Source organism: Saccopteryx leptura, chromosome 11 (genome assembly GCF_036850995.1).
Source record: "Saccopteryx leptura isolate mSacLep1 chromosome 11, mSacLep1_pri_phased_curated, whole genome shotgun sequence".
In the NCBI taxonomy this organism is placed as follows: domain Eukaryota; kingdom Metazoa; phylum Chordata; class Mammalia; order Chiroptera; family Emballonuridae; genus Saccopteryx; species Saccopteryx leptura.
This window is the reverse complement of record NC_089513.1, coordinates 79,143,362-79,157,502: the sequence shown is the minus strand read 5'-3', so window position 1 is coordinate 79,157,502 and position 14,141 is coordinate 79,143,362. Positions and strand designations below refer to the sequence as shown.

Here is a 14,141-nt window from a genome sequence, read left to right as displayed (position 1 = left end):
GGAAAATGCACTAGACACAAGGCGGAAAGTCCTGGAGTATTAATTTTGAAATATCCCCTAATTTTTGTGAGCAATACAGTAAAACTCTGAAGGTTACCCACATTGTTGGCATTTTGTGTTTCTAACAGGAAACAGCCTGTTCTAAAACAGCAAGCCTATTTAGGAAAAAAACTAAGCACCAAAGGCCAAAACAAGGATAAAAACTATTTAAGGTAGACTTGTTACACATTCCATCTCCTGAAGGAAGATTCAGGAGATTTCCACTGTGTTTCTGGGATGCATTTCAAACTGCTTCTTGAAGGTCCTACAGTATACAACAAAGTGCTGAAGAACATTCTGTAAGAAAGCCAGGATGCTGGCAACAGCTTGCAGAGAACCGGGAGACAGGACCCAGGTTCACAGCCCTAAGCTCCTCAGCGGAGTTGGGATCGTGACCTGAGGACGTGTGACCTCGAGTCAGTCAGTCTTCCTAGAGTTTCACACCCTCATCGTAAAATGCAGGGTTTGTATCCACTCACTGCGAAGGGCCCGCCGGCTCTAACGTGGCAGGTTTTCCTGTAAAGGCACCTGTGAGCCCAGATGGGTTACTCTCCCCGTGACAACCTGGACTCCCGTGGGCGCACTGCTGGCCCTGGGTGGGCACCCCGCAGTGGGTGCCTATCACGCCCCTCCCCCTCGGGAAGTGGGAGTCCCAGGACACGGGGTTTTGAGTTTTTCAAGGCACCATCTCAACATCTTCCTCCCTTCTTTCCTTAAGACCGTGCGCCTCAGACGCCAGCGACTCAGGCTGTGCTGGGTCTGAGATGCCGCCGCCAGTGGGGTACAGACAAGCCCGGCGGGGGAACGCGGACGGCCAGCAGGTGCAGAGAGCAGGGGAAAGGCGGGAGCATGCTGACTGAAAGCCCTCTGCGGTCCAGGACACTCCTTGAAGCCAGGGACACTTCCCTTGGGAGCTTCTATGCCTCGCATCACCCCTGGCACAGAGCGGGCACACCCCGAGTGTTTGCTGAAAAGCGAAGGAAGAAAGAACGGAACGCAGAAGGAACCCCACAGTCTCCTTCCAGGAGACGAAGGCGTCGGGATCTCTGTAAGACACACACACACACAGCCCGGAACACGCCACAGGACTCACCTGCCCAGCGTTCCTGAACTTCGATGCCATGGCCCCGGCCACGGCCTGGTCCACGTCAGCACTGTCGAATACAATGAACGGGGCGTGGCCGCCCAGCTCCATGGACACCCTCTTCACGGAGTCGGCGGCCAGACGCAGTAGCACCTGTGAGCGGAGGACAGGAGCCAGGCGTGGGGAGGCAGCCCCCAGGGCCGGAGAGCCCGCTCCAAAACACGCCCAGCGCCCGGGGGTAGGGGTGACGGTACTGGGGTAGGAAAGGGGGAAAGCAAGCATGTATCTTCATCCTTGCTCGCATGTGACCAGGAAACCCTGGAAGGTAGCAAGAAACTAAAAGTGATCACCATTAGTAAGTGGGAGGGTGGAGGGTGGGGCGAGGTGTCCCAGTGTGATGCGTTCACGTGGTCTTGACTTCTGAACCACCTAAGTGCATCGCCTGTTCCAGAAGTCCTATCACAGGCTTAGGCCCTGGCCGGTTGGCTCAGTGGTAGAGCGTCAGCCTGGTGTATGGATGTCCTGGGTGAGATTCCCAGTCAGGGCACACAGGAGAAGCGCTCATCTGCTTCTCCACCCTTCTCCCTCCCCCTTCTCCTCCCGCAGCCATGGTTCAGTTGGTGGAGTGCATTGTCCCCGGGCGCTGAGGACGGCTCTGTGGAGCCTCTACCTCAGGCACTAAAAATAGCTCGGTTGCGAGCATGGCCCCAGATGGGGGCTGCTGAGTGGTTGGGGAGCATGTGGGAGTCTGTCTCTCTGCCTCCCCTCCTTTCACATAAATAAATAAAAAAAATTTATATCATACGCTTAAAAATCATAGAGATAAAATCACCCAGAATCCCAGAACCCATAGTTTACCACCGATAATATGTTTGGAGGCAGATACCATAAATAAAAACTTGTTCTATCTGCCTTTTTTGCTCTTTTGAATATTTAAAACGTCCCCTTTGTTTCTGTAAGAACCCTTATACTAAATATGGTCCCGGTCACTTCTGAGACATCCATTTCAATGCTCATGGTGGGATGTTTCTGGGTCTCTTTAATTCTGGATCACACGAGAAACTCGCGTTCCAGAATTGAGATGCGACGGCCAGCCCTCGCCCCTTCACCTCCACCACCAGCTCCTCTTGGATTTCTTTTGTCAGCTAGGAACCTACGTCACGTCACAGCAAGGACCACCACCCACAACCGCTCTGGAGGCTGGCTTGGCATCGCTGCATTTGCAGGTGCCTGTGTGTGTGTGTGTGTGTGTGTGTGTGTGTGTGTGTGTGTGTGACAGAGACAGAGAGAGGAACAGAGAGGGACAGACAGACAGGAAAGGAGAGAGATGAGAAGCATCAATTCTTCGTTGCAGCTCCTTAGTTGTTCATTGATTGCTTTCTCATATGTACCTTGACCGGGGGGCTACAGCAGAGCAAGTGACCCCTTGCTCAAGCCAGCGACCTTGGGCTCAAGCTGGTGAGCCTTGCTCAAGCCAGATGAGTCCACACTCAAGCCAGTGACCTCGGGGTTTCGAACCTGGGTCCTCCGTGTCCCAGTTCTACGCTCTATCCACTGTGCCACCGCCTGGTCAGGCTACCGGTGCCTTTACCGCTCTGCCAGGCGTTGCCCCACAGGCAGTGAGCGGGAGAAGCGGTGCTTTCCCACACCGCGAGGAAGAGAAAACCTCAGAGCGAGCGCTCTCCCGAGTCACGCACCTTCCCGGTGGCCGTGGAGCCCGTGAAGGAGATCTTGGAGACCAGAGGGTCAGTGCAGAGCGCCTCCCCCACGACCCTGGCGTTGTTCCGGGAGCAGGGCACCACGTTGCAGACCCCGGGGGGGATTCCCGCCTGGTCCGAGAGCTGTGGGCAGAACACAGCGCGCACGGGGCAGCACGTGAGAGCGCAGAAAAGAGAAAGAGATCGCTGTTTTAGTCCAAAAAGTAATGGAAACCGCGACAAGGACTTGGGGGGCGGGATCAGAACATGTTTGGAACTAAAGCAAGATGCTGGCGCGCGCCCGTGTGACATCACTGTGTCCTGACACATCGTTCAGATAAAACTTCTTAGTACAAGTTTCAGTGCCGCCTTCTGTTAAAAGAGAAAGAAAGAAAACCAACCTTGGGTTTCTTTCCTAAGGATAATCCCAGGGGCGTTCATGCTTGGGATCCCGGGACCACATGGCGAGAGCCCTCCCTGAGCACCGACTGTGTGCAGGTGACCCCTGTGGGAGTGAGGGCGGCAGGCCTGGCGGGGACGTGGGGCGACCCCAGCACAGCCCCGCAGGAGGCCAGCCCCCACCCCAGCCCGAACCCCTGCTATTTCCGCAGACTCTCTGGGATACGGCGCAGCCTGTGAACCCCATCAACGGGGAGCCTACTGCCCAGATCGGACTGGTGGCCGGAAGAGGCGGGCGCGTGTCTGAGCCCCTGCGTCCCCTCGTAAGAGGGAGCCAGCCTTCTGCCCCCTCAAACGGCACAGACACCGTTGACCACACTGGAGGGTGCCGTGTCCTGGTGACACGAGCACCCGGCATCCGGCTCGGACCTGCCTCCAGTGTGGACACGTGCCGGCCCATGACTGGACGAGGGGCCGTGCCCGGAAGCCTCCTGTACTCGGTCCCTGGCTGGCTGAGGACACTGACCGCATGGCCCCCTGCATTGGCTTTCTTGCTCGTCAGCCCTTCTGTTACGTTTTAAGTCCCCGGACAGGGAGCGAATCTGCAAAGCCTGGCTGTGCCCCGTGCCTCCCGGGCCTGAGGGAGGAGCCTCGTCCCCGAAGTTCCCTGAGGCTTGAGGAGACTGCAGAGGACGTCTGTAGTCATATCAATAACCACTGGGCTGGTCCAGCTATGGTACTGGTTCTGAAAAGGAGGAGGGGCCTGTGGGCTCACCAATGGGTCCAGGTGAGCACCCCTGGGTGTCGCTGCCCGGCACCGTGGGTCCAGGTGAGCACCCTGAGCATTGCTGCCCGGCACCGTGGGTCCAGGTGAGCACCCCAAGCGTTGCTGCCCGGCACCGTGGGTCCAGGTGAGCACCCCTGGGTGTCGCTGCCCGGCACTGTGGGTCCAGGTGAGCACCCCGGGCGTCGCTGCCCGGCACCGTGGGTCCAGGTGAGCACCCCTGGGTGTCACTGCCCGGCACTGTGGGTCCAGGTGAGCACCCCGGGCGTCGCTGCCCGGCACCGTGGGTCCAGGTGAGCACCCCTGGGCGTCGCTGCCCGGCACCGTGGGTCCAGGTGAGCACCCCAAGCGTTGCTGCCCGGCACCGTGGGTCCAGGTGAGCACCCCTGGGTGTCGCTGCCCGGCACTGTGGGTCCTGCCCGGCACCGTGGGTCCAGGTGAGCACCCTGGGCGTCGCTGCCCGGCACCGTGGGTCCAGGTGAGCACCCCTGGGTGTCGCTGCCCGGCACTGTGGGTCCAGGTGAGCACCCCTGGGTGTCGCTGCCCAGCACCGTGGGTCCAGGTGAGCACCCCTGGGTGTCGCTGCCCAGCACCGTGGGTCCAGGTGAGCACCCCCGGGTGTCGCTGCCCAGCACCGTGGGTCCAGGTGAGCACCCCCAGGCGTCGCTGCCTGACAGCACTGTGGGTCCAGGTGAGCACCCCCAGGCGTCACTGCCTGACAGCACTGTGGGTGGGCTGAGACACCCCAACACACGCTGATGAGCTCTCTCCACTAATGGCAAATTAAGAGTAGGCGTGGCCCCCCCCCCCCCCCGACAGCCGGGAGCGCCTGCTGCCTCTCGTGCAGAAGACGGGGCCGTGGGAGGAGCAGATGGCAGGGCAGCCCACACAGCCCACGGGTGCTCCTGGGACAGCCGCCCAAACACCCGACACCGTGAACAGCGTGAGTGCAGGGATGTCAGGACTCCAGGCATGGGGGGGGGGGTGGTGGTGATGCCGCTGGGGACAGAGCGACAGGGGAGGGGCCCTGGGAGGCGAGAAACCGAAAGGTCCCCACAAAGGTAGAGAAACTCTGGAGCCAGGCCTCCTGCGAAGAGGTCAGGAAAACTAACTGGATAGAAAAATGAGCTACATTCTCAGGAAAACACGGAAGTCGAGTCCTGTACAAAGTGACCCGAAGGAAACAAGGACTAAAGAGCGGAAAGCCCACAGAAACCTCGGCACCGCCCCTCCCGGGGGGAAAGATGGCAAGAAAGTTGCACCGTGACCCCAGGGAACAGCGTGAGTCAGAACGGGAGGCAGGGAAGAGGGGAGGGGCAGGGAAGAATGAGAAACCAGAGCTTCGTTTCAGAGGCGAGGCGTGAACTGGAAGGAGCCCACGGCCGAGCCAGCACGGAGAGAACGCCGCAGGAAACACGGACGCCAAAGAGAAGATGGCGTCACAGGTCCGGGTCCCGGAGGAGGGAGAAGATGCGAGAGGTGGGGAGAACCTGGCGAAGACCATCCGGCACCAGCAACCGAGTCCCTGACACCGGGAACCGAACCCTGTGCGCAGAACAGACCCGAAGACGGCAGAGGTTTAAACAGGATCCGAACCGACACACGGAGGGCACAGGGGACCCGCAGGGCTGGCCCTGAGCGAGCCTCACACCTGTGGCAGCGACCGTCTTTAAACAAAGTGGGGCGACCCGCTCTCGGGATCCAAGCAGGAAGGACAAGCTGACTTATTAGTGCAAGAAACGTAGGCTATCGTCAGACTTTTTCTTTAGATTTTATCCATTTTCTTAGAGAGAGAGAGAGAGAACAGGGGGAGGAGCAGGAAGCATCAACTCCCGCATGTGCCTTGACCAGGCAAGCCCGGGGTTTCGAACCGGCGACCTCAGCATTTCCAGGTCGATGCTTCATCCACTGCGCCACCACAGGTCAGGCCTATCATCAGACTCTGCAAGAGCAACCCCTTACGGCACACGAACACAGAGAACACGTCTAATACAATCCAGGAGAGCCAACGTGGACCCAGGACTCTATCCAGCAGCAGGGACTCACGAGCACCGTGGGCCCGGCCCGTGTCGGTACATCTCTATCCAGCAGCAGGGACTCACGAGCACCGAGGGCCCGGCCCGTGTCGGTACATCTCTATCCAGCAGCAGGGACTCACGAGCACCGTGGGCCCGGCCCGTGTCGGTACATCTCTATCCAGCAGCAGGGACTCACGAGCACCGTGGGCCCGGCCTGTGGTCGGTACATCTCTATCCAGCAGCAGGGACTCACGAGCACCGTGGGCCCGGCCTGTGGTCGGTACATCTCTATCCAGCAGCAGGGACTCACGAGCACCGTGGGCCCGGCCCGTGTCGGTACATCTCTATCCAGCAGCAGGGACTCACGAGCACCGTGGGCCCGGCCCGTGTCGGTACATCTCTATCCAGCAGCAGGGATTCATGAGACCCAGGACTCTCTATCCAGCAGCAGGGACTCACGAGCACCATGGGCCCGGCCTGTGTCGGTACATCTCTATCCAGCAGCAGGGATTCATGAGACCCAGGACTCTCTATCCAGCAGCAGGGACTCACGAGCACCGTGGGCCCGGCCCGTGTCGGTACATCTCTATCCAGCAGCAGGGACTCACGAGCACCGTGGGCCCGGCCCGTGTCGGTACATCTCTATCCAGCAGCAGGGACTCACGAGCACCGTGGGCCCGGCCCGTGGTCGGACATCAGACCCAGGACGCTGTCCCGTGAGCTCTTCCTGAGGACTGTGCCGGGAGCCAGGCTCACACAGCCAGAGCCAAGTGTGGTCTGGGACGGTCACGGCGCCGACAGTCAGGGTCACTAGTTTAAAATATGGGGGGGGGCACCGTTCCCCCCAGGAGGAGACGGGGGTGAGCCTGCCGTGGTCCGAGGAGCGGGAGCAGGTGTGCGAGAGGCTCCGGAGTGACAGGTAAGGGTGGGGGGCGGGGAACGGGGGCGGGCTTAGGGCCTGAAGGACCACTGCAGAAGTCTGGATTTTACTCTGAGGGACATGAGGAGCCATTGGGGGCTTCATTCAAACAAGAGAAAGACAAGAGCTGACTGCAGGTTGAACTGGAAAAGGGAGAGAGGTCTCTGAAAGTGCCCAGTGCCCAGGTGTGGCCATCTCCCCGCAGCCCTGCCTGCTTAATCTATACAGAGGAGGGACAGGTATCATCCTTAGGGGAGCCTAAGACACGACTGCCCGCAGATGTCAGAAAATCCCCATCCGCTGTTGTGTCTAAAAAGGGCAACATCGGACTTAGAATCATCGCTGCTGAGTTAAAACACCGCCATCCAGCATGAGAGGTGACGGCGGAGGCTCCAGCGGCTGCAGCGCCCCCCCCACACACACACCCCCCCGGGGCCGCCGTCCGCGTTGCCCGGCACAGACACACTCACCTCGGCCAGGGCCAGGGCTGAGAAGGGCGTGTCCTCGGCGGGTTTCACCACCACAGTGCAGCCGGCTGCCAGGGCGGCCCCCACCTTGCGGGTGATCATGGCACTGGGGAAGTTCCACTGGGGAGAGGGGAGAGGGGGGAGGAGGGGTGAGAGGCGAGGGCAGCCCCACACGCACCAGCATGTCGGGTGGCCAGTCAGCAAACCCCGCCGTGCAGCTGACGGGAGAGCATCCCGGGTCCACGCAGGTGAGCCCCCCGGGGACCACAGCGCCATCCTGACGAGGCGGGGACAAAGCCTGGTAAAGACGGGGGATGTCTGCAGAATTTAAAATAGTGCAGTGATCTCGGCCAGGGGTCAGGGCACTTGTTCTGTGGAGGGCCTGACCGCAAGCACTTCAGGGTCTGTGGGACACACAGGCTCCGTCCCTGACCCTCGAGCCCGCGGCTGCTGTGGGGCAGTTTGCAGAGACACCACGGTGCAGGTGGCTGTGTCCCCATCAGCCTGTCCTCACAGAGAGGCAGCAGGCCGGGTGTGGCCCGAGGGCCGTGGGGTGCTGACCCTTTGGTAGGACATGCAGCAGAGGTGGTTTTGGAAAATGGCAGGTGAGTGACCACTTCCCTCTCTGTGTCCACGCAGGTATCTGCAGACACGGACGCAGCTACGTTGACAGTGCTTTATTGGTTGTGACACGTCCTTGTGGAGCGGTGTTGTGTGCCGGGCGCTGCTCTAAGCTGTTACATTAAGAGGAACTGAATCCCTGCCACAACCCAGTGAGGTCGGTATTGTCACCCTCACTTGCAGGATCGGGGACACGGAGACAGAGCAGTTCAATGACTTGTCCCAGGTCCCACAGCGAGGAACCCGCGAGCTCTGAGTGCACCCGGTCAGCGTGGGCAGCAGGCTGCCCGTCTATAACTGTGCCAGGCGGGGAGGCAACGGGGTCTGGAGACCAGCGGGCTGACCCCAGGGAGAAGGTAACACGGGCCCTCGTGGAGGGGCGTCCAGGAGGTCTGGTCACCGAGAGCAAGCTGGGCACCCCCAGGACGCTGCCGTCCGCCCCAGCAGAGCCGGCCCAGTGCCCGTGGCAGGTACACACAGAACCTTAGGGAAATGTGAGAAGTTCTCAAAATGATGACACCTTAATAAAACATGTCACATCTAAAGTCTTTATAAAAAACGACAACTCCCCGAAGATCTTTTCAGACGCGCACAGCAATGCTGGGAAGGGGCCGTTGTGCTGAGTCGGAAAAGCCCCTGGGCCGCCTTCACCACCCCGACCCTCCGATCACAGAGGGCTTGGAAACACGGCTCTGCACCCCACAGAGGCCTCAGAACACCGCGGGCGGTAACGGAGCTGACAGGGCACGCCCCCGCTTCCCGGGCCCTGCTGACCCCACCACTCACCGGGGTGATGACCGCGGCCACCCCCAGCGGCTGCTTGAGGACGAGGACCCGCCGGTCCTTGGCAGGGCTGGAGATGATGTCTCCGTAGACACGGCGGGCTTCCTCGGAGAACCACTCCAGGAAGAGGGCGGAATACAGAATCTCCCCCTCCGACTCCTTCAGCGGCTTCCCCTAGATCCAGCCAGGAGAGGACAGACATATCGTCACTGTGGGCATCCAAGGCAAGACCTGGCCCTGGCCGGTTGGCTCAGTGGTAGAGCGTCGGCCTGGCGTTTGGAAGTCCCGGGTTCGATTCCCGGCCAGGGCACATAGGAGAAGCGCCCATCTGCTTCTCCCCCCCTCCCCCCTCCTTCCTCTCTGTCTCTCTCTTCCCCTCCCGCAGCCGAGGCTCCATTGGAGCAAAGATGGCCCGGGCGCTGGGAATGGCTCCTTGGCCTCTGCCCCAGGCGCTGGAGTGGCTCTGGTCACGACAGAGCGACGCCCTGGAGGGGCAGAGCATCGCCCCCTGATGGGCAGAGCGTCGCCCCTGGTGGGCGTGCCAGGTGGATCCTGGTCGGGCGCATGCGAGAGTCTGTCTGACTGTCTCTCCCCGCTTCCGGCTTCAGAAAAATACAAAAAAAAAAAGAAAAAAAAAAAGAAAACATCTGTGCCCAGCATGGTCGTTCGTGGACAGCTGATCATTGGGTGAGGACCCCGCATGTTTTTAGCCACAAGGCCTCCCAGAAGTCGGAGGCATCCCGAGCTCTGGTCTGAGAACCCCCCACCGCTGGGCGGTCACGCAGGCTGGTGGGTCAGCGCCCCGGACTCACACTCTCAGCTGTAATGATCTTGGCAAGATCGTCCTTGTGCTGTATCATCAAGTTGTACCATTTCCGAAGCAGTGAACTCCTTTCCTGAAAAAGAGAGAGACGGTGGAGAGCGAGCGAAACACCCAGCGTGAGAGAGACGGCTATTCAACAGCCTTCAGCTTCTCCGAGCCTCAGCCCCGGGCTCTTGGCCCTGCGGAGAGGCAGGCCCAGCTTGCTCTGTGAAGCAGTGATGAAGACCCGGGCCCCAGAGCGATGAAGACCCGGGGCCTGGAGCGATGAAGACCCGGGCCCCAGAGCGTCCACAGGGCTGTGCCAGCCGCACTGCTGGGAGGAAACGTCTGTGGGAACAGCCCTTACTGTTGACGGCGGACACGGGCGACGCTGATTTTCACAGCTCTTGTTTCACGGCCGTCAAACGCACGTCAGGTAAGATGGACCACCTTAGCCACGTTCAAGTGTGCAGCAGGGGTGTGTTAACTACGCTCACACTGTTGGGCAGCTACCAACACCCTCCGTCTCCAGGACTTCCCATCTGGCACAACTGGAATTCTGTCCCCTAACTCCACCACTCTCCCCCACCCCCCAGTCTACTTTCTGTCCTTACATACGTGACTGTTCTAGGGACCTCAGATAAGTGGAATCTTATGGCACTTGTCTTTTTTGTTTTTGTTTTTTTGTGCAACAGACAGGAAGGGAGAGAGATGAGAAGCATCAACTCGTAGTTGTGTCACTTTAGCTGTTCATTGATTGTTTTTCATACGAGTCTTGACCAGGGGGCTTCAGCCAACCCAGCGACCCCTTGCTCAAGCCATCAACCTTGGGTTCAAGCCAGCGACTGTGGGGTCATGTCTATGATCCCACGCTCAAGCCAGTGACCTCGGGGTTTTGAACCTGGAACCTCAGCGTCCCAGGTCGACGTTCTGTCCACTGTGCCACCACCAGCCAGGTGGCACTTGTGCTTTGTGGCTGCTAAGGAATTTCTTTCAGCGTAATATTAAGTGTGGTCCGTATTTTAACAGCTCACCAGCAGGATGAATTGGTCCCTGACTTGGGGTGTGCAAGGCATGAGGAAAGGTTTACACACTGACAGAGAGGGCCTGGGCACAACACAGCATGTGCTCCATGCCACCAAGCCGGACACTTACAACTGGCAGAAACAGTCGATTTTGTTAGATATATTTTGCCACAATTAAAAAATATTTCCAAATACTGGGAGTTGAATAAAAGGATAGACTAGATCAGGGGTAGTCAACCTTTTTATACCTGCCGCCCACTTCTGTATCTCTGTTAGTAGTAAAATTTTCTTTCTTTTTTTTTTTTTTCTTTTCATTTCTCTGAAGCTGGAAACAGGGAGAGACAGTCAGACAGACTCCCGCATGCGCCCGACTGGGATCCACCCGGCATGCCCACCAGGGGCGACACTCTGCCCACCAGGGGGCGATGCTCTGCCCATCCTGGGCGTCGCCATGTTGCGACCAGAGCCACTCTAGCACCTGAGGCAGAGGCCATGGAGCCATCCCCAGCGCCCGGGCCAACTTTGTTCCCATGGAGCCTTGGCTGCGGGAGGGGAAGAGAGAGACAGAGAGGTAAGCGCGGAGGAGGGGTGGAGAAGCAAATGGGCGCTTCTCCTGTGTGCCCTGGCCGGGAATCGAACCCGGGTCCTCCGCACGCTAGGCCGACACTCTACCGCTGAGCCAACCGGCCAGGGCAGTAAAATTTTCTAACTGCCCACCGGTTCCACAGTCATGGTGATTTATAAAGTAGGGAAGTAACTTTATAAAATTTATAAAGCAGAGTTACAGCAAGTGAAAGCATATAATAATAGTTACTTACCAAGTACTTTATGTCAGATTTTCGCTCAGTTTGGCAGAATAAATCTTTATAAAATAACTTACTATAGTTAAATCTATCTTTTTATTTATACTTTGGTTGCTCTGCTACCGCCCACCATGAAAGCTGGAGCGCCCCCTAGTGGGCGGGAGGGACCAGGTTGACTACCACTGGACTAGATGATTAAGAATATTATGGAAGAAATGGTTTCTAAAAAAAAATTTTCTTTTTTTAAAAAACAAGGAATTCGTTTATATAAAACCATTAAAAACAATAAAAAAGCCATGGGCCCAGCAAGTCTCGGTCACCCAAGCCACAGAGTCCTCTAAAGAAAGACGCACCTCTGACTCCGGCCGTCTGCACCTGCACAGGTGCACCTTAAGCAGACGGGGCTCTGGCTCCCTCCCAGCTGCCTACAGGGCTGCCCACGCGGCGCGGCACGGGTCATTCTGACGCTCTCGTCTGCGGCAGGTGTGAGATTGTGAGGAGTACCACGTTCTCTTACAGCAGCAGCACAACCGGAGCTGCCCGGCGCCAAGCAGGACAGCAGTGGCCACAGGCCATGGTGCTGCAGCTGAAAGCCAGAGACAGACATCTAGGAGGCCTGGCTCAGAAGGGAACAGACGCCCCGAGGAAACGGCCGTTGGATGAAGCCCCAAGCTTCTCCCAGAGACGGAGCGCAGGAAGCACTCCAGGCCGGACACAGACACCAGCAGGGGCAACGACTCACCCTCACCACGAAAGCCCATGTGACGGGTAGTGTCCCCCAAAAGAGACGTTGGGATCTCGACCCCAGCACCTCAGACTGTGTGGCCTTATGTGGAGGTGGGGTGTTGACAGAGGACAAGGTAAATAACGTCATCAGGGTGGACTCTAACCCATGTGACCAGTGTGATGCCAGTGGCCGGGGCCAGGCAGGTGCACACTGGACTTGGGCAGATGGTAGAGGAACTGTGGAGCCAGAAGGCGTTGGGCCGTTCCCGTTTAATAGTCTCGCAACAGCGGACGAGCACACGGGCAGGGGGAACCACTTCTCAGGCAAACAGACAGCAAAAACGGCCCCTCACAGTGGCCCCTCCTCAATCCGCCATCCGCCACCCTGAGGACAGGCACCCGTGGCCTTCCACAGACCGTACACACGGCGCGGCCAACGTGCTCACACACTAGTCAGGCAGAGTGTAAGCGAGCAAGCCTAACAGCTGTTTCCCCCACAGCTGGTGTCTTTGCAAGACAGGACACCCACAAGTAGAGGGGTGACCGTGTGAGGACCCACGCAGAAGACGGCCATCAGCGAGCCGTGGGGGGGAGAGGCTTCAGGAGAAGCCAGCCCTGCGGACACCTTGACCTCGGACTTCCAGCTTCCAGAGCTGAGGCCGGCTTCGGTTGTGTACGCCGCCACGCCCTGGTCCTCCGTGGCAGCAAATGCACACACCTGCCCTCGGTCAGCACCACGCTGTTAGCATCACGCCTTGCCCTTCCCTCGGCCCGTCGTCTCCGCCCGCCCCCCACTGTCCATCACTTCTGCCACCCTCACCTGCTCAGATATACACGTTTGTGGGTTGGATTCCCCTGTGACCCTCCACCCCAGGTGGGGCCTGTAATGGCAGAAATCTCTGGTTTACTGCCCACCCTAAGCTCCCACAGCGCACGCACCAGGGAGGCGCTCAGTAAGTCTCTGGGTGAGTGACTTAGGACCACCTGGCACTTGGAATTCCTTGCTGAACGTGTGTCTTCAGAGGGAGGACGCTGAAGGACAGACACCCTGGGAGAGGCTGTCACCCAGGCTCAGGTGACAGTCTGGCTCAGGTGCCACCCAGTAAGTGGAGGAGGAGGGTCCCTTAGTTTTCTTCTTCCTCTAGTCTCCCCCTCTCACACCCCACCCCCAGCCCCCAGCCCCTCTAGGGCAGTTCACGGCAGTCCTTCCCTGTTCCGGCCGGGTGCGTTCCCCTCCCCACACACAAAGCTTTCTACAGCCCACCCCACTCCGGAGAGCAGGGCGCTCATCCCGCCTTCGCCTTCCCGGAGGCCGGGTGGCAGCGTCCTGCGTGGCCTCCGGCAGCCCGGGGCTGTTTTAGGGGCTGTAACCCCACCCCCTACACAAGCGCCGCGTTCAGCCACCCCTCCTGGGCACTTTACGAGGCTTGCGGGACGCGTCCCCAGGGAGCGCCTGGCACAGCGCTTGGCACGAAGCCCACGCTTCGAACTTATTTGCGGAGCGTCTCTTCTTGTTTGTGTGGCTCTCCGCGCGGTGCATCCCCATAGCCCGGGCTGCCTTCACTGTGGTCAGGTCCCGGGGCGCACTCACCTTGGCCGAGACGTCCCTCCAGCTGCGGAAAGCGTCGTAGGCGGCGCTCACGGCGGCGCGGGCCTCGGGCGCCCCGCAGTCGGCCACCCGGCCCAGCTCGGCGCCGCTGGCCGGGTCGAGCACCGGGAAGGCGGCGGCGGCCGGGAGCCAGCGGCCGCCCACGAAGCTGTCGGTGCGCAGCAGCGCCGCGGGGAGGCCGCCCGGGCCCGGGGCGTACGCTCGGAGTGGGGCCGGCCCGGGCGCCCAGCAGCCGGCGTGAGGGCGGAGACCGCGGCCTCGGGGAAGCGCGGGTCGGAGGCGCGGGGCCCCGCAGCTCCGCAGCCGCAAGCAGGTCGCCATGGCACCTGCGGCGGCGGCGGCGGGGTTTGCAGGAAGCAGGCAAG

The 14,141-nt window shown here is 59.7% G+C and overlaps 1 protein-coding gene and 1 long non-coding RNA gene across 2 annotated transcripts in view; one reads left to right on the top strand and one right to left on the bottom strand.

Moving 5' to 3' along the window:
- LOC136382994 (uncharacterized) overlaps positions 1-1,126 on the top strand; it is a 17,223-nt gene extending 16,097 nt beyond the window's left edge. Inside the window, exon 3 of the long non-coding RNA XR_010747361.1 lies at positions 758-1,126. This is a non-coding gene — a long non-coding RNA (uncharacterized lncRNA). The remainder of the gene's footprint in view (positions 1-757) is intronic.
- ALDH5A1 (aldehyde dehydrogenase 5 family member A1) overlaps positions 1-14,141 on the bottom strand; it is a 24,804-nt gene extending 10,663 nt beyond the window's left edge. The window contains exons 1-6 of the mRNA XM_066352435.1: positions 13,759-14,141; positions 9,624-9,707; positions 8,815-8,985; positions 7,411-7,527; positions 2,821-2,964; positions 1,133-1,276 (exon numbers count right to left, since the gene is read on the bottom strand). Of these exons, the coding sequence (XP_066208532.1) occupies positions 1,133-1,276; positions 2,821-2,964; positions 7,411-7,527; positions 8,815-8,985; positions 9,624-9,707; positions 13,759-14,097 (999 nt within the window). The 5' untranslated portion in view covers positions 14,098-14,141. The remainder of the gene's footprint in view (positions 1-1,132; positions 1,277-2,820; positions 2,965-7,410; positions 7,528-8,814; positions 8,986-9,623; positions 9,708-13,758) is intronic.